Here is a 20,438-nt window from a genome sequence, read left to right on the forward strand (position 1 = left end):
CCCAATGACACCATTGATGGGGCACAGTTCCTGCCAGTGATACCAACGATGTGGCAAAATTCCCCCTACAGACACAAATGAAGGGGCGCAATTCCTCCCAATTGTGCCCCATGGTTGGCGTCACTGGCAGGAACTGTGCCCCATCGTTGGTGTCATTGGGAGGAACTGTGCCCCATCATTTGTGTCATTGGGAGGAATTGTGCCCCTTTGTTGGTGTCACTAGGGGGAATCATGCCCCATCGTTGGTGTCACTGGCAGGAACTGTGCCCCATCATTGGTGTCATTGGGAGGAATTGTGCCCCTTTGTTGGTGTCACTAGGGGGAATCATGCCCCATCGTTGGTGTCACTGGCAGGCACTGTGCCCCATCATTGGTGTCATTGGGAGGAATTGTGCCCCTTTGTTGGCGTCACTAGGGGGAATCATGCCCCATCGTTGGTGTCACTGGCAGGCACTGTGCCCCATCATTGGTGTCATTGGGAGGAATTGTGCCCCTTTGTTGGTGTCACTAGGGGGAATCATGCCCCATCGTTGGTGTCACTGGCAGGAACTGTGCCCCATCATTGGTGTCATTGGGAGGAATTGTACCCCCATCATTGGTGTTGAGTGGGAAGAATCATGCCCTATCATTGGTGTCTCTGGCAGGAACCGTGCCGCATGGTTGGTGTCATTGGGAGGAATTGTGCCCCTTCGTTGGTGTCAGCAGGGTGAATTATACCCCATTAGTGTCAGAGGATGAAATGTTGCCCCAAGGGCCGAATAAAAGCAAGCAAAGGGCCGCATCTGGTCCCCGGGCCGCATTTCGGAGACCACAGCCCTAAACTAAACTCCACTGCTTGTTAGCCTGTGGGGTTGATTTACTAAAGGGAAATAGACTGTGCACGTTTGCAAGTGCAGCTGCTCCAGAGCTTAGTAAATGAGGTAAAGCTTCATTTTGCAAAGAATACCCAATCACATGCAAGGAATATAAAAAAAAAAAAACTTTGTCTTGCACGTAATTGGATGATGGAAGTCAGCAAAGCTTCTGCTCATTTACTAAGCTCTGGAGAAACTGCACTTTGCAAAGGTGCACAGCCTATTCGCCTTTAATATATCCACCCCAATGTGTCCATGTACACATAGGCATTTAAAGAGAGTTTAGAGGCAAAAAAAAAACCCGCTTCCAGTGCGTCCAGGAGCAGCAGAAAAAAAAATGCTCAATGCGTGTGAACACATCTGAGCGCACGTTAATGCTAGGTGCGTTTAGCTCCTTAGGGTTCATTCATTTCAAAGGGCCAGAATAAAAAAAAATTCTGTCCAATGAAATGAATTTACGCCCATGCACCTAACGTGGCAAAGCATTAAACACTTTTAAAAGCGTCAAAATGCCGCTGCCAGGAAGAAAGACACCTAGGAGAGATAGAGAAACGCCCAGCGTGTGCATGAGGCCTTATATCTAATTACAATGATTACTGCACACTCCGAATAAGAGGAATAATTAGAAACATTTAAGAAATATACAACAGATGATGGCTGGAGATAATCAATGCATAACACGGGACTGATCTAGTTTGGTATATTGGTGGATCCTGCATCGGATGGTTGTACTGCAGACAGCATGACTTTAGAAAACAATTGCCATGTATGTTATGCGTCAGACAGGGGGCTGAAAGGCCGTCCTATGACGAAATATATTTTCTAGACATGTGCGGTTCGTTCCGAATTGAAATTCAGACAAATTTTTCATTATTCGGATGCATCCGAATTTCCGAATTACAATAGTAACCAGTTTAAACGAATCCAAAATAACAAAAAAATTTCAACGAATTTGAATAGTTATCGAATCCAATTAGAATTTCCGAAGAGAAGAAATTAGAATAGAAAAGAATAGAATAGTAAATAAAAGAATAGAATATAATAGAGTAAAACAGAACAGAATACAATAAAAAAAAAATAATAGAAAAAAATAGAATAGAAAATAAAAGAATAGAATAGAAAAGAATAGAGTAAAACAGAACAAAATAGAATAGAAAATAAAAGAACAGAATAAAATAGAATAGGAAATAAAGGAATAGAATAGAATAGAAAATAGAATAAAATAGAAAGAATATAACCAACTTCTGAAATTCGAATTTCAAATAGAATAAATTTGAATACAATAGAAAAGAATACAATAGAAAAAATAGAATAGAAAATAATAAAATAGAATAAAATAGAATATAACCTTCTTCTGAAATTCGAATTTCATATAGAATAAATTCAAATTGAATAGAAAATAATAGAATAGAAAAGAATAAAATAGAATAAACAATAGAAAAGACTAGAATAGAAAGAATATAACACTATAAATTCAAATGGAATAAATTTGAATTTGAATACAATAGAAAAGAAAAGAATAGAAAAAATAGAATAGAAAATAATAGAATAGAAAAAAAGAATAGAATAAAATAGAAAGAATATAACCTTCTTCTGAAATTCGAATTTCAAATAGAATAAATTCAAATTCAAATAGAATAGGAAATAAAATAATAGAATAGAAAAGAATAAAATAGAATAAACAATAGAAAAGAATAGAAGAGAAAGAATAATATAACGCTATAACTGTTTTCTGAAATTCGAATTTTGAAAATAATGATTTTGAATTTGAATAGAATAGTAAAGAAAAGAGTAAAACAGAACAAAATAGAAAATAAAAGAACAGAATAAAATAGAATAGAAAATAAAGGAATAGAATAGAAAATAGAATAAAATAGAAAGACTATAACCATCTTCTGAAATTTGAATTTCAAGTAGAAAAAGTTTGAATACAATAGAAAAGAATAGAACAGAAAAAATAGAATAGAAAAGAAAAATTATATAATAGAAAAAAGAATAGAATATAATAAAATAGAATATAACCTTTGAATTTAAAATAGATTAAATTCAAATTCAAATAGAATAGAAAATAGTATAATAGAAAAGAATAGAATAAAACAGAACAAAATAGAATATAAAAGAACAATAAAATAGAATAGAAAATAAAGGAATGGAAAAGAATGGAAAATAGAATAAAATAGAAAGAATATAACCAACTTCTGAAATTCGAATTTCATATAAAATAAATTTGAATACAATAAAAAAGAATAGAATAGAAAAAATAGAATAGTATAGAGAAAAAAGAATAGAATAAAATAAAATAGAAAGAATAAAACCTTCTGAAATTCAAATTTCAAATAGAATAAATTCAAATTCCAATAGAATAGAAAAGAATAGAATAGAAAATAAAATAATAGAATAGAAAAGAATAAAATAGAATAAACAATAGAAACGAATAGAATAGAAAGACTATAACACTATAACTGTTTTTTCCGAAATTCGAATTTTGAAAAGAATAATTTTGAATTTGAATAGAATAGAAAAGAATAGAATAGAAAAGAATAGAACAGAAAAGAAAAGAGTAAATTAGAAAAAAAAACAATAGAATCAAATCAAATAGAAAGAATATAACCATACCAAAATTGGATTTCGAATAGAATAAATTCAGTCTAGAATAGAATTAGATTCTAATTTGATTGCAATTTGAATGGAATTCGAATTGATTCAAATTTTCAACGTTGGAAAATTTGATTCGAATAAACTTAACAAATTCCGAAAACGTAGTATTAAACGAATTACACAAATTTAGCTAAACAAATTTATGTGAACACTGAAAAGGAAACGTAACAAATCAAATGTTTTCGTTCTGCACATCCTTAATACTTTGTTATAAGACATCATCTGAATGCGAAGCAGCAAGAAATGACTTAGTGGCTTAGTGGGTAGCACATCTGCCTTGCAGCGTTGGGGTCCCTGGTAAAATTCCTGGCTGGGATGCTAGCTGCTTGGAGTTTGTATGTACTCCCTGTGCTTGTGTGGGTGGAAGGTTGATTGGCCCTAGTGTATATGCATGTGAGATACGGACCCCAAGCTGGCCACATACCCTAGTAGGTTAGTTGTGTGTAAATTCTCACTACATTCGATGACTTGACGAATGTCATTGGAAAACCAGCTTTAGATTGTAAGCTTCTCGAGGGCAGTGAATGGATGTGATTGTATTGTAAGAGAATTGAGGTATAAATTGATGACAATATATAAGTGATAAATATTGCTCTCTTTGATGCAACAGAATTCCAGTATGGCAGTTCATGTACACAAATATTAAGATGTGACAGGTCCACTTTAGAAGAAATTAGAGATCTATGTAGCAAATTGGAGGAAACAATTTCTTTGCTTTGGAGGAAACAATGTCGTCTGTTTTCTTGTTTTACAGGAAGGTGAACAAGTCTTTCCGCGGACGCTCCTGCCCAATCATCGTGCACTGCAGGTATTGTGACCTCTTGCAGCCATTAATCAGCCAATCAGGTTTTTCCAGTTTTTTGTTTTTTTCTTAAACACAGATTAGGCAGTTAAATCTGAAATCTCATTGGTTTGCTATTTTGAACGCAGACACATTCCTTTTCTTTTGTTCTGTTTCGGTAGCTGCCAACCAGCCGAAGAACCATGTGTAGTAACATTTATAGCCACTGGGTGGCGCACAGGCATCCAAAACTGAACTCAGAGTCTGTAATGGGACACAATGGGGAGGATTTACTAAAACTGCAGAGTGAAAAATCTGGTGCAGCTCTGCATAGAAACCAATCAGCTTCCAGGTTTTATTGTCAAAGGTTAATTGAACAAAATGGAAAAGGTTTCCCTGTGGGGTTTTGTATTGCAGCAGAAAATTCAAAGTAAATTGTAAAAATATATTTATTACAAAAATTGAAGATACAGAGGCATAAATATATGTTAAAACATGAGCTCAGGTTAATTGAACAAGCTGAAGTTAGAAGCTGATTGGCTACCATGCACAGATGCACCAGATTCTGAGTGATCCAGTTTTAGTAAACTAACCCCAAACTGTATATCACCTGTAGGCTGAACGTGTATGAAATGCAACAAAAAAGTTTGTGCTTTTCCATTGCTGACCACCCCCCCCCCCCCCCCCCCCCCTTCAAAAAAGTCAGACGCCTGGCTGTTTCTAGCCCCAGTACATTTTATATAGAACAATCACGCAACATTTGCTGCCCTGCAAAAGCGTAACTAGAACCTTCAGGGCCCCCGGTGCAATGAACCATGAAGGGCCCCCCTGAACTCTTATCCCGGAGCCCTTTCAAATGATCGCTGGGGGCCCTTGATTATGGTCCTGCAGCAGGACCCCTTCCTGACATCTTGGGTAGGGTTGCCACCTTTTCTTCGAGCCAAACCCAAGACTTTAGCAGCGCACAGCAAATTCTTTTTTTGTAGTATACACTATACATATATTTTGTGATTAAATAACTATTCTAATTGTATATATTTAATCACAGGAGTCCTCCCTCACATCAGAGTCCACAGAGTTCTGCTTTACATCTGAATACGCAGCGTTTCCCTTTTACATCTGAACTTACACTGTAAGGGAGGACTGTGCAGACACTGATATAAGGGAGAACTCTGGGCCCTAAGGGGGAGCTCTGTGGATTGTAATGCAAAGGGGAACTCTGATGTAAGGGGTGCTCTGGGAATCCTGATGTAAGGGAGTCTCTGCTCACCAAAGCCCCCACTTACATGCTCAGAGGCTGAGGAGATAAGAGAGGAAGGGAGGGAAGCTTCACTCACCATAGATGGAGGCTTGGGCCCTGGAGTTCCGCCGCTATGGTCAGCAAACACTAGCCTGTGCTATAAATACACATATGTGAAAAATAAGTGCAGCGCTCAAATAAATCTCAGAATAAACTGAAAAATAGTGTACATATACATAATAGTGCACATAAATAAGCTAAGAATAAACTCAAAAAATATATATACAAAAAGTTTGTAAATAAACACTGAATATGCGTGTACAGTAAGCCTAAAATAAAATTGATATACTAAAGGTCATAACGTGACAATGAAAATATATGAAAATAATGTCCAATAATACCCAAGGAAAATTTTTTTTTACAAATAAACCTTAGACCTTAGTATTTGGACAGGTGAACCAAACAATAAATGGTGGATATCCAAAACGTGGTTCAAAAATAGCTGACACTTCAACTGGATAACGATGTGACAAAGAAAAACGTGCCCAAACTTGTTGATAGGTGATCCACCAGAGAGTCAAAAGGCTTACCGAAACGATTGAATCCAAATGGGTATACACCCAATGGGTCAATCAGGCTTGTAGGGCTACACGCCCAAGGGGAACTGTCACAAGGGACACGACCTCCAACCACAAGACCAACTCCAACAATGGACCTCAGTGGGATAGGTAATAGACAGAGAACCGCATGGATAGTTGCTTCAATGGGACAAATTTATGAAAAGGAAGAAGAAGTAAGCACATAGTGTAATCCCATTTAAATTGGAAGTAATTTATTTAGTAAAAAAAAGGAGGAAATACACTCACATTTTAGTAGATAAAAAAGCGCTTTGGAGTAAAACAGTGACTTCAGCAGAGCATCCCGACGCGTTTCATCTTACAAGACACCCCAGGTGATGTCTTGTACGACAAGTTTGGGATTCTTCCCCATTCACCATCAGTATACAGCAGCAGCCCTGAGGAAGGGCGAGTTTTTGTTCCCCCCAAAACATGTTGGCTTAATAACTTGTTGCTACTTTCAACGACTACAAATTTACCTTCCAAATTGCATTTAATTGGATATTGTGCACTCCTTTCTACCGACCCTTATAGGTACAGAAAATAGGGACACCCAGAGAGCACCTGCTTCTGTGATGATGCTGATTTATTGTCTAGCAGGCAGGCAGGGTGACACAGAAAGCTGTAAAGCTGGAATGGGAAATAAAGTTGTCACCTGCTTGGCCACCTTCTCCAAATCATTTGGTGGAGGGGGGATTATGGTGTGGGGGTTGTTTTTCAGGGGTTGGGCTTGGCCCCTTAGTTCCTGTGAAGGAACTCTTAAGGCGTCAGCATATCAAGACATTTTGGCCAATTTCATGCTCCCAACTTTGTGGGAACAGTTTGGAGATGGCCCCTTCCTGTTTCAACATGACTGCACACAAATGCACAAAGCAAGATCCATAAAGACATGGATGAGCGAGTTTGGCGTGGAGGAACTTGACTGGCCTGCACAGAGTCCTGACCTCAACCCCATAGAACCCCTTTAGGATGAATTAGAGTTGAGACTGCGAGCCAGGCATTTTTGTCCACATCAGTGCTTGACATCACAAATGCGCTTCTGGAAGAATGGTTAAACATTCCCATAGACACACTCCTAAACCTTGTGGACAGTCTTCTCAGAAGAGTTGAAGCTGTTATAGCTGCAAAGGGTGGACCAACTTAATATTGAACCCTACGGACTAAGACTGGGATGCCATTAAAGTTCATGTGTGTGCAAAGGCAGGTGTCCCAATACTTTTGACAATAATATATATATATATATAGATATATATATAGATATTTCTATATATATATAGATATATATATATCGATAGATAGATAGATAGATCTATATATATATATATATACACTGGAGTCTATAAAGTGTTGTGTCCCTTTATCTTCTTGCATGTAATGTATCCTTATTTGTGATTATTTCTTCCAGTGATGGAGCTGGAAGAACGGGAACATACATCCTCATAGACATGGTCCTCAATCGCATGGCTAAAGGTGAGAAAGAATTCATATACAAGAACATGAAAGACAGAGACATATTAAAGAGGGAAATATTATAGAGGGAAACTTTTATTACCGGTTATGAATCAATGTGTAAGCATTATTTATTTATCAAAACTGAAAACATTTTGTGTGTATTATGCCATAATCTCATCGTTTCTGCAGGGTGACCCTTGCAGGCCTCTCTTGGTCAAAAAATTGACTTTCTTAACCCGCTAACCCCAAAAGTAACTCTTGAAATCATTTTCATGGTCTCAGGGAATCCCTGCTAATTGGATCTCATTATGAGTCAATGGGAAAAATGTCACTTACAGTAGACTGGTTGTTAGTGAGAATGCCCCCCCACCTACCACTTACAGTAGTGGGCAGAATGCCACCCTAATAGACAGCTACAAAGATCAATGGTGTCATGCAGCTGGCATGGTTTTGGCCCCTAAACAGTGCAGGCACCGACAGATAGGAGTCAAATCAATCACAGCTCAAGGAACACCTAGCAACCTCTGGAAGAACCCTGGGCTTCCATGGAACCCTAGTTGAGAATAGCTGACATAATGTATAGGCCAAAAGTATGTGGACACCCTTCCGAGTAGTTGAACTCAGGTGTTTTTAGTGAAGGGTAATGTTAATACTACAGAAAAAAAAATCATTTTGGACAATTGTGAGCTTCCAATCTTGTGGTAACAGTTTGGCGAAGACCCTTTTCTGTTCCAGCATGACTGTGCCCATATACAAAGCCAGCTCCATAAAGACATGGTGTGATGAGTTTGCTGTGTAGGAACTTGAGTGTCCTACACAGAGCCCTGACCTTAACCCTACTGAACACCTCTGGGATGAGTTGGAATGCCAATGGTAAGCCAGGTCTTCTTATCCAACATCAGTACCTGACCTCACAAATGGGGACAAATTCCCACAGACACACCCCCAAAGATTTGTGGAAAGCCATCCTAGAAGGGGGGAGGCTGTTATAGCCACAAAGGCAGGCAACTCCATATTTTGGTTGTGGTTATGAAATGGGATGTCCAGTAAGTTCATATAGGTGTGATGGTCAGATGTCCATAAATCAGGGGTCTCAAACTGGTGTCCCTCCAGCTGTTGTGAAACTACAAGTCCCATGAGGCATTGCAAGGCTGACCGTTACAGGCATGACTCCCACAGGCAGAGGCGTGATGGGACTTGTAGTTTTGCAACAGCTGGAGGGCCGCCAGTTTGAGACCCCTGCCATAAATAGTCAGCCATATAGTGTATATGCAAAAGGGAAGAGGGCATTAAAAGCGAACCTGTTGCTTTTCATGGACAAAGAGCAGGTTATCTTTAAAGGTGTGTGCAGTTCTTGTTTGTCACATGTCCTCTGACACCTGCCGCCATCTGATCTGATCCTGTCTGCCAAAAACAGACAGATAGTGGTCCTATTTTCCATCCCTCGGATCGGATGAAAATGGACAGGCGGTCTGTTTCCATCCAGTTGCTCTATAGAGGAGAGCGGGACTGGGTCTGAGTCTGCTCTGCACAAATAGCTGATTAGCAATTTGTGTTGCCAAGCAATTGAACAGGTGTGCCTAATAAAGTGGAAAGAAGAAAGAAATGGCTGCACATCCAGAAGTTCCGGTTTCCTTTTATTTTGTTTCACAAAGATAACACCAAAGACACCAAACTGTGGTCACATAGACACATTTTACACATACATCTTGTGCTTAATCATTACTTTGGTAATGATTAAGCACAAGATGTATGTGTGAAACGCATCTACGTGACCACAGTTTGGTGTCTTTGGTGTTATCTTTGTGAAACAAAATAAAAGGCAATTGAAAGTTCTGGATGTGCAGCCATTTCTTTCTTCTTTCCAAGTTTCCCAAGGAGGCGGGCCGGGGCTAGCACTCTGCAAGATACTCCAATCATCCTCATCTCTATATACCTGGAGCAGCATTTTTTTTTCTTGCCTAATAAAGTGGCCGGTGAGTGTATATAACGTTCTTTATGATCCTGTGTGCAGGTGTGAAGGAGATCGATATTGCGGCCTCACTGGAGCATGTCCGGGACCAGCGCCTTGGGATGGTGCGGACAAAGGTATAGAGCATTCCTACTCGCTTCATATCCATAGTCTGTGAATTACATACAATATGTCTGTCACATTCTCCCACGGTCAAGAAGCTGCTGTTGATAGTTTTATGTTACACGGTGTCTTCAACTGTTAGTCCCTCCTATATCAACCAATCAGATTGTCCCTTTCATTCCTCCAAAATGTAGTGGGTAAGTCAAAGGGAGAACTGTGGTTATAGTGAGCAGACAGGGCTACTTTTAAGCAAACCTGTAGTGGACCAGCCTTCATGTCTCTCTTGCTTGTGTACTACTATCCTCTGATCCCTTTTATTGGCCACCAAAATTGATAGCAAGCTTCAATGGCCAACAGAGACAGGAGGTGATGGTGCCAGAGGGTAGAATTCCAAGCCTGGCTAGGATTTGCTTAAAGAAGAAGTACAGCCAAAGCTTGTTTGGCTGTACTTCTCCTGTGGATCACAGGAATGCAGTTCCTTCTGCACTCCTGTGACCCATTTTCAGCAGACAGCAGGCTGAAGCCTGCTATCGGCTGACGTCACAGAGCTGGTCCAGGCTGGGGCAAGATTGCGACAATCAAGGTGGGAGTTGCCCACAACCCTGGACTGGCACCCGGCTCAGCCTCTCAGCGAGCCTCTGAGAGCCTGAGCCAGCCGCTCCCGCCCCCTCCGCAGCCCAGCTCTCCAGTGACCTAGGAGGGGGCTAGCTCTCTGCTCACGGAGCTCTGAGAACCAAGCGATCAGCGGTCTTTGATCGCTCGGTTCTCAGTCTTAGAGCCGGCGGGGGACAGATGCAGCATATGACCAACGCTGCATCCACCTAGGTAAGTATGAAAAAAAAAAAAAAACTTCTCTTTTAATACAGTTTTGCGATGTCTGGGGTTCCCACTGAAGAGCTGCATGTTATTCAACCTCAATTCCAAAAAAGCTGGGACTGTGTAAAATCTACGTAAAAACAGAATTTAATGATTTGAAAATCTCATAAAACCCATATATTACTCACAATAGAAAATAGAAAACGTATCAAATGTTTAAACTGCAAAAATGTACCTTTTTTTTAGAAACAAATAAGGGTATTTTAAACTTGATGGCACAAAACGTCTCAAAAAAGTTGGGTCAGGGTCATATTTAGGGGTGAATTAATATAGTTTTTATTGTAAAAAAAAGAACACAGAACATTTATGAATAAATGGAAAGCTCACATAGCCATAAGTTTCCGAACATGTGGAAGGGAGTTGAAAGGGAAGGACGACCATAACCTATTTTTTAAGGCATTGGAGTCAGAGTAGAGAATCCACACCAACCACAGGGCGAAAAACTTGGGGGAGGTGTCAATATCAAACGCAAGTAATTCTTCCATTTTCATAATATAATTAACTTGAGCAACCCATTCCACCAAAAGAGGGGTAACAATGGACTTCCAATATTGGGGGATGAGTTGTCTGCCAGCCTAGAGGAAATGCAGCTCTAAAACCTGGATATATCTTTCAGCATCAATGATGCCAGATTTATAGATACGCAAGCTGCCCATTCTATACATACTAATGGACCCCCAAACCATCAGAGATGCAGGTTTAGCTGAGCACTGATGACAAACTGTAAGGTCTGTCTTTTCTTTAGTCTAGGGGAAGCGGCGCCCATGGCTGCCAAAAAGAATGTCAAATTTTGATTGTCTGACCACAAAACATTTTTCCACTTTGCAAAGGACCATTTTAAATTAGCTTTGGTGTTTCCAGATTATGTTTAGATATGGCTTCTTCTTTGCATGATAGAGCTTTACCTTGCAATTTGAGATGGCACGGCAAACTGTGTTTACAGGCAGTGATTTTTGGAAGTATTCCTGCGCCCATGCAGTGATGTCCATCACAGAATCATGTCTGTGTTTAATGCAGTGCCGTCTAAGGGGAAGATGATCACAGCCATCCAATATTTGTTTTTCCAGCAAAGAGATTTCTCCAGATTTTTTGAGTATTTTGATAATATTATGTACTGTAGATGATGATATATTTAAAGCGGAGTTCCACCCAAAAATTGAACTTCCGCTTTAAGGGAAGGTGACCCCCTGACACGCCACATTTGGCATGTCATTTTTTTGGAAGGGGAGCGGAAACCCTCTTTTTAGAGGGTTTCAGCTCCCACTTCCTCCCGGGGCACTGCGGCGCCGGAAGGAAGTTCACCTCTCCCCCCTCCCTCTTGGCAATCATCTGGGACACGTCACAGGTCTCAGATGTTTGCCTGGCCAGTCACAGCATGCAACGCGGCTTGCGCAGCATGTGCCCGGCTGTGAAGCCACAGCCGGGCCGCCCACAGTGACAATGCCGGCGCTGCAGAGAAGAGGGGGAGACGAGCGGGGGCTTCATTCCCCCGCATCGCTGGACCCTGGGACAAGTAAGTGTCCGATTATTAAAAGTCAGCAGCTGCAGTATTTGTAGCTGCTGACTTTTATTTTTTTTTTTTTTAGCGGAACTCCTCTTTAAAGTCTTTGCAATTTATGTTCAGGAACATTACTCTGAAATTGGATGACAATTTTTAGATGCAGCTTTTTACAGACTGGTGAACCTCTGCCCATCTTTACTTCTGAGACACTTTTTATACCCAATCATGTTACTGACCTGTTGCCAATTGACCTAATTAGTTGTAAAATGTTCTTCCAGTTCTTTCTTGTTAGTACCACTTACTTTGATAGCTTTTTGTTGCCTTGTCCCAATTTTTTTAAGACCCGTTGCTGCCATCAATTTCAATTTCAAAATTACCTTATTGTTTTCTTAAAATGGTACATTTTCTCAGTTTAACCATTTCATATGTTTTCTATTGTGAATAAATTATGGGTTTCTGAGATCATTGCTTTCTGGTTTTATGTAGATTTTACACAGCGATCCAACTTTTTTGGAATTGTAGTTGTACAGTCTAAGGGCTTTAAAACATCACAGACATGGAATAAATTGATGTATAAGGCAGACACTGAGCCCATTGTAGAGTTTGCGAGGGGCACATAAATGGCTTCATTTACCATTTTAATGGGACAGTCTACCCAAAGCTGATATTTTGGTTATGGATAGATGTTGATGTGTTCATAATATAACTGGCTTCTTATATCTCCTAAGACTCCAGTGGTGAGATTTTCTGTTTATATGGTAAGAATCTGACCAGAAAATCACCAGACAATCTGGAATCATCATTCTAGACATTGTTATTGGCAGGTAGGTAGACCTGGTCTTCAAACTGGAGATCCTGACATAAAAGCCATTGGAAGATGGTGGTCAAATAAATGATCACAATCTGTCCATAAAATGTTTTTTAAGGATCGTTTCTTGATCATGCAAAAGAAGAGAGCAGGCAGACACTCTCACGCCAACCATGTCAACTGTATTTCCTCCCAAAGCAGTTGGCCAGTTCCTTCTGCTAACTGTAGACCCTACCTATAAACTGGCCAGATCCAGTGGCAATTGTCTTACATGTCCTGCCATTCAGCCCAGCCTCATCCCCATTGCTGAGATTTTTGGGTAGACTGAACATTTAAAATGGACTCCAGTGATGAACAATTTTGCTGGTACTGTATTTCTATGGTGACACATTTGGTTCTTTTCCATTTTTGCAGGATCAGTTTGAGTTTGCCCTGACGGCAGTGGCGGAGGAAGTAAATGCAATCTTGAAGGCTCTGCCACAGTGAGATTGACCCAGCTGCCCCACTCGGTGTTGTGACATTGCGCCTGCCTTACAAAGATGGCAGCTCCACCTCAACTATCCATTTATGTGCTCTCTACTCTTCATGCCAGAGATTTATGGCTGCCCTTCTACATCCCTAATGCCTATTTGCCTTTCCAAGCATCTACCCCTCTACTGCCTGACTTTTCTTATCCCAAAATTTGCTACCTCGTCCCCCATGCTTCACCCCTAAGCTGCTAGTACCTCATTGTCATCCAATCATGTCTATTCATCGTTCTCCAATAGCAGAGAGGCTCCGAGTCTCCCAAGCTCCCCAGGGTGAAATCCCAGAATAACAATTTCAACAAACCACCTGGAACTACATCAAATACATTATATGGCACAACAGACTATATTTTTTATAAATGTAATATTTTATTGCCTCAAGCACTTAAGGTAAATTAAGCTACTCCTAAAGTAACAATGGTACCAAGATATAGGCATCTTAAAGATGTCTGCATTTACCCATGTAAGTGTCCAGATCAATCTGTGTCCTTGTGGAGGCCTAGACTGCACACTCTTGCCCAAGTTGAGAATAAACCCTGCTTCCTTCAGGCGTTGAGTCCCTTTCCTGTCATTCAACTGTCAAATGCCTCTGCTTCTTACTGAAGTTCTAGCACTTGACAGTTGAAAGGTGGGGACTTGGGCTTAGCACTGGAAAGAGGAGGGGCTTAATCTTGACCTGGACAAAAGTCAACGCCTGATGTACAGCTGGGGCCTAGGATCCAAGGGGGCTTCTCAGGGATCGACAGGAAGACCAATACAGATGCTTGCAGGCACCACTAAGAGTCTGCAAATCATCTCTATGTTAGGTCAGGTTTACTTAAATATTAAATGTATATTTAAGAAAATTGCAAAATTCAGTGGGCCTTTGAGTCTGTGAAATGTATGCAGTGGACACTGTAAGAGCTGTAGAAAATGGCTGCAATGACATCTTCCACTGGACTGTATGGTGGATAAAGAAGTCCCCCTAACTGCACTTTGGATGAGGCCACCCCATGTAACAAAGCTGAACACCTTTCAAAAGCTTAAAAAAACTGTACAACAATCAAAGAGCTTTATTGTTGTTTCGGGGCCCCAGGTATTAGAATCTAAAACTTGCAAACATGCTTCAAAACTGCTAACCCTTTGATTAGTTTATGTTGTTGACCCTCTGGCCTACAAATATTCAAATAGTTTCAGATATGCCCGCCATAGATTTAGTTGTGTCCTCTCTACCACTGTGTTCTGATTTAGGCAGAAGAGAACGGTCAGTCTTTTCATTTGCCTTTGAAAACAAAAATGAGGAATTCAAGGGACTGAGACTAGCTCTTGGGATCTGCTTGCTTCATAATGCGGTTCTAATGGCGGCGACAGAGAGGACAGCGCAGGACCTAAAGACTTCAAATCTTGCTGAAGTCTACAAGACATCTGTACTAATGAATCTTTAAACACTGAAGCAAATGTATGAAAATATCAGGTCTTTAGGTCGGCATATTCACTACACAGAACCCCCTCTGACGTGCAGACCGGTCGTAGGACATCTCAGAGTTCCCAAGCCAAGGGTTGACATAGCAGAACTACCTTGCTTAGCAAGTTCAAAACATCAGGGGGCATGCCATGTAGAGTCAAGGCAATTCCAGAGCCTTTTGTAAGACGAGGAAACTGAGCTGTTATTGGATGAGGGCACTTGGCACGCACTGACGATGCCCAGCGCCCAACCTCACCGTACTCTAAGTCATTCTGTCCTGTCGTATCTTCTCCGTTTCTAAATATGCTGCATTTTCTGCTGGGGACAGATATGGGGGAAGGCATATCTGAGACGAGGTAGCCCATCCACTCCCCAGTCTTATACCTCTTTTCCTTTTCATACCGCATTGTATAGACATTCGCCACCACCAACAAGAAAATGAAAATCATTTCTAGAGAAATATAATAGACTTTAATTTTGTATCTTGATGTGAATAAAGTATTCGTGTTGGATTTGTGCAACTGCAAACAAGTTGTTGTGGTGTCATCTTTCTTTTCGATGTATTTGGCTGAACATCTCAACACAAGAGTCCTGCTTCTCACCTAACTTATTAAAGGCTGAAACATCCATTGGCATTAATGTTGCAGCCCTTACGTCGATTGCCTTAGAAGCCACTTTTGCAGGAACACCTGTTCATTTACACCAATAGCCGAGCATAGAAGCAGAAGAGTGATGGCAGAAAAAGACAAAGTGGTCCATCAAGCCTGTCCTTTTTTGAAGGGGGTAAACTGTATCTATAAAGCTTTTTTTCCCTTTGGATAGAGCGGGGAAGGAATTTTGCAGTTTGGTTTGGTAAAAGGTTGTCCCAAGAACAGAAAGTGAGGAAAATGTTTCTCTAATGGAGCCCCAGACAGCAGTAAATCCTGACAGGGATGCCATTCTTTTCCAATTCTATCCAAAAACTAAAATAAAAAGTTTTGGGTTTTCTTTATGTGCCCTGAGGATGTCCTTTGCATAGACTAAACACATAGGGAGGGGCTAATGGTCTATGACGTCATCACACTGGCTGGTGTACCACAGCATGGTGTTTTTTTGAGCTTTTGTTTCCCTGAGATGCCCATGAGTATATTTGCATGAAATATACAGCCGTGGCCAAAAGTTTTGAGAATGACACAAATATTAACTTTCACAAAGTCTGCTGTCTCAGTTTTTATGATGGCAATTTGCATATACTCTAGAATGTTATGAAGAGTGATCAGATAAATTGCAGAGTCCCTCTTTGCCATGAAAATTAACTTAATCCCATAAAAAAACATTTCCACTGCATTTGTGAAGAAGGCTTCAGGTTGCCCACAAAAGTCCAGCAAGCGACCAGGACTGTCTCCTACAGTTGATTCAGCTGCGGAATCGGGGCACCACGCAGCAGGCAGGTGTGACGGCATCTGCATGCACAGTGAGGAGAAGACTTTTGGAGGATGGCCTGGTGTCAAGAAGGACAGCAAAGAAGCCACTTTTCTCCAGTAAAAAATATCAGGGGCAGACTGATATTCTGCAAAATGTAGAGGGATTGGACAGCTGAGGACTGGGGGAAAGTCATTTTCTCTGATGAATCCCCTTTCCGATTGGGGCATCCAGGAAAAACCTTGTCCGGAGAAGAAAAGGTGAGCGCTACCATCAGTCCTGTGTCGTGCCAACAGTAAACCATCCTGAGACCATTCATGTGTGGGGTTGCTTCTCAGCCAAGGAAGTGAGCTCACTCACAATTTTGAACACAGCCATGAATAAAGAATGGTACAAAAACAGCCTTCGAGAGCAACTTCTCCCAATCATTCAAGAACAATTTGGTAAGGAATAATGCCTTTTCCAGCATAACGAAGCACCTTGCCATAAGGCAAAAGTGATAACTAAGTGGCTTGGGGAACAAAACATCGAAAGTTTGCGTCCATGGCCAGGAAACTCCCCAGACCTTAATCCCATTGAGAACTTGTGGTCAATCCTCAAGAGGCGGGTGAACAAAAAAAACCCACAAATTCTGACAAACTCCAAGCTTTGATTATGCAAGAATGGGCTGCCATCAGTCAGGATGTGGCCCAGAAGTTGAATGACAGCATGCTAGGGAGAATTGCAGAGGTCTTTAAAAAGAAGGTCAACACTGCAAATATTGACTCTTTGCATAAACTTTGACACTTATAAAATGCTTGTAATGATACTTCAGTATACTATAGTAACATCTGAAAAAAGGTCTAAAAACACTGAAGCAACACACTTTGTGAAAATTAATATTTGTGTCATTCTCAAAACTTTTGGCCACGGCTGTACATTTGTGTTTTTTGGCAATATTACGCTATGGTCCTTTGTATCTTCCTTTGAATCTCACTGCGGAGCATTTTCCGGAAAGCCAGCAGAGGACTCGGTAGGTTGTTACCATATCCTGGTGTGATTCGTATTTGATGTATCCTGCGCTAGTGATCTCTTACAACCTGGAGATCCTGGTTATCCGGTAGGGGAATTCATATATCTATGTCTGAGGTTGTTTGGGACTAAAACACATGGAACTGTGGCATTTAATTTTCACACAAGATTCTACAGCTGCCCCCTAGTGGAGCCCTGAAATATTCGTTCGGGGGTGGACTTTAATTTATATTATATCATTGTGTGACTTGCACCGAAATATGATTTTATTTTTCCACTATATTGTTGGTTTATTTATTAATGTTGATATTATTTGCATCACTTTGCTGTTTGTATATTGTGATTTTTACGCTTAGAGGTTTTGCGCACTCTTTTTGTTTATTAAACTGTATCTCTATAGCTTTTTTTTTCTTTTTTATAGAGTAGGGAGGGACTTTTGCAGAGTTTGGTCTGGTGAAAGGTCTCCAGAACAGAAAGTGAGAAGAAAAAACTCTGTAACGGAGCCCCAGGTAGCAGTAAATCCTGACAGGGGCTCCAAACTTTCCCCATTCTATCCAAAAACTAAAGTAAAAAGTTCTGGGTGTAGCTACACATGACCTTTTTTGAGTATAGACCAGGGGTCTCCAAACTTTTCAAACAAAGGGCCAGTTTACTGTCCTTCGCATTTTAGGGTGGCCGGATTGTGGCCAGTGGGGATAGAAAATGCCCCGGGCCCAGAATCAGTGAGCATAAACATGGCCTCAGGGTTGGTGATCAGTGGGAGGAGTAGTACCCCTTTATTGGTATTAGTAGGAGGAATAGTGCCCCATCATTGGTATAAGTGGGAGGACTAGTGCCCCATTATTGGTATCAGTGGGAGGAATAGTGACCCATCATTGGTATTAATGGGAGGAATAGTGCCCCATCATTGGTATTAGTGGGAGGACTAGTGCCCCATCATTGGTATCAGTGGGAGGAATAGTACCCCATTATTGGTATCAGTGGGAGGAATAGTGCCGTATCAGTGGGAGGAATAGTGCCCCATCATTGGTATCAGTGGGAGGAATAGTACCCCATCATTGGTATATATTAGTGGGTGGAATAGTACCCCCATCATTGGCGTTATTGGGAGGGATAGTGCCCCATCATTTATATCAGTAGGAGGAATAGTGCCCCGTCTTTGGTATTAGTGAGAGAAATAGTGCCCCATTATAGGTATCAGTGGGAAGAAAAGTACCCCATCATTGGTATTATTGGGAGGAATAGTGCCCCATTATTGGTATCAGTGGGAGGAATAGGGCACCATCAGTTGTGTCAGTGAGAGATATCGTGACCCATCGTTGGTGTCCGTGGGATGAATAGTGCCCCAAGGGCTGGATATAGGCTAGCAAACGGCTGCATCCAGCCCTGGGGCCACAGTTTGGAGACCCCTGGTATTACATAGTTGGTGAAGTTGAAAAAGTCCATCAAGTCCAACCTGTGTGTGTTCTTATGTCAGTATTATTTTGTATATCCCTGTATGTTGTGGTCGCTCAGGTGCCTATCTAATAGTTTTTTTTTAATTATCTGCGCTCCCTGCTTAAACCACTGCCTGTGGAAGAGAAGAGAAGAGTGCTCAGTCTTTTCCCATAGCTGAGATCCGCCAGTCCCTTAATTAGCTTTGTTACCCTTCTCTGGACTCTCTCCAGTTCCAGCACATCCTTCCTGAGTACTGATGCCCAGAACTGGACAGTATACTCCAGGTGCGGCCGGACCAGAGTCTTGTAGAGTGGGAGAATTATCGTTTTATCTCTGGAGTTGATCCCCTTTTTAATGCCAATATTCTGTTTGCTTTGCTTGCAGCAGCTTGGCATTGCTGAGCCTATCATCTACTAGGACCCCCAGGTCCTTTTCCATCCTAGATTCCCCCAGAGGTTCACCCCCTAGTGAGTAAATTGCATTCATGTTTTTGCTACCCATATGCATTATTTTACATTTTTCTACATTGAACCTCATTTGCCATGTAGTTGCCCACCCCGTTAATTTGTTCAGATCTTCTTGCAAGTTTTCCACATCCTGTGGAGAAGTGATTGCCCTGCTTAGTTCAGTATCGTCCGCAAATACTGAAATTGAGTTGCTTATCCCATCCTCCAAATCATTTATGAATAAATTAAATAGGATTGGTCCCAGGACAGAACCCTGGGGGACCCCACTTTCCACACCGGACCATTCTGAGTACTCCCCATTTATATCTACCCTCTGAACTCGCCCTTGTAGCCAGTTTTTAATCCGTGTACTCACCCTATGGTCCATGCCAACTGACCTAACGTTGTACAGTAAATGTTTATGGGGAACTGTGTGAAATGCTTTTGCAAAATCCAGATACACCATGTCTACGGGCCTTCCTTTATCCAGATGGCAACTCACCTCCTCATAGAAGGTTAATAGATTGGTTTGGCAAGAACGATTCTTCATGAATCCATGCTGATTACTGCTAATGATACCGTTGTCATTACTAAAATCTCTATAGTCCCTTATCATCCCCTCCAAGAGCTTGCATACTATTGATGTTAGGCTAACTGGTCTGTAATTCCAGGGATGTATCTTGGCCCTATTTTTAAATATTGGTGCTACATTGGCTTTTCTCCAATCTTCTGGTACCACACCAGTCAGTAGATGCTTTTTAAAAATTAGGAACAATGGTCTGGCAATTACTTGACTGATTCCCCGGGCGGACCCTCGGGTGCAAGCCATCTGGTCCCTTTGACTTATTAATGTTACGTTTTTCAAGTCTATTCCTAATTCTGTCCTCTCTTAGCCATGGAGATGCTTCCTGTGACGTGTCATGAGAATAAACATTGCAGTCTTGGTTACTGAAGCCTCCCCCGATTCCTTCGTGAAGACTGAGGAGAAGAATAAATTCAATACCTTCGCCATCTCTCCGTCTTTTGTAACCAGATCAGGATCAAAAACACTTTATGTGGGGTGCAGGAAGGCTAGGATCCCCAAAGGTTTTTTTTTTTCTTCTTTCCCTATCACTTTCTGCTATTGCTGGCACAGTTAATAGCCAGACTCTTAGCATTAAAACACTTATGCCGCGTACACACGATTGGGCTTCTCGTCGGAAAAAGATATGATGGCTTTTCCGACGGGATGCTGCTCAAGCTTGCCTAGCATACACACGGTCACGCAAAAGTTCGCTGAACTTACGATCATCAAGAACGCGGTGACGTACA

General features: G+C 41.1%; 1 protein-coding gene across 2 annotated transcripts in view; it reads left to right on the forward strand.

The window, feature by feature from the left end:
• Positions 1–15,363, forward strand: part of PTPRN (protein tyrosine phosphatase receptor type N) — a 193,996-nt gene extending 178,633 nt beyond the window's left edge. For both annotated transcript variants that reach the window (XM_073634326.1, XM_073634327.1), the window contains 4 exons: positions 4,267–4,320; positions 7,556–7,620; positions 9,617–9,690; positions 13,276–15,363. In XM_073634326.1, coding sequence (XP_073490427.1) covers positions 4,267–4,320; positions 7,556–7,620; positions 9,617–9,690; positions 13,276–13,347 — 265 coding nt within the window. In that variant the 3' untranslated portion in view covers positions 13,348–15,363. The remainder of the gene's footprint in view (positions 1–4,266; positions 4,321–7,555; positions 7,621–9,616; positions 9,691–13,275) is intronic.
• Positions 15,364–20,438: the final 5,075 nt, after the last annotated feature.

This window comes from Aquarana catesbeiana, linkage group LG06 (assembly GCF_042186555.1).
Source record: "Aquarana catesbeiana isolate 2022-GZ linkage group LG06, ASM4218655v1, whole genome shotgun sequence".
NCBI lineage: Eukaryota > Metazoa > Chordata > Amphibia > Anura > Ranidae > Aquarana > Aquarana catesbeiana.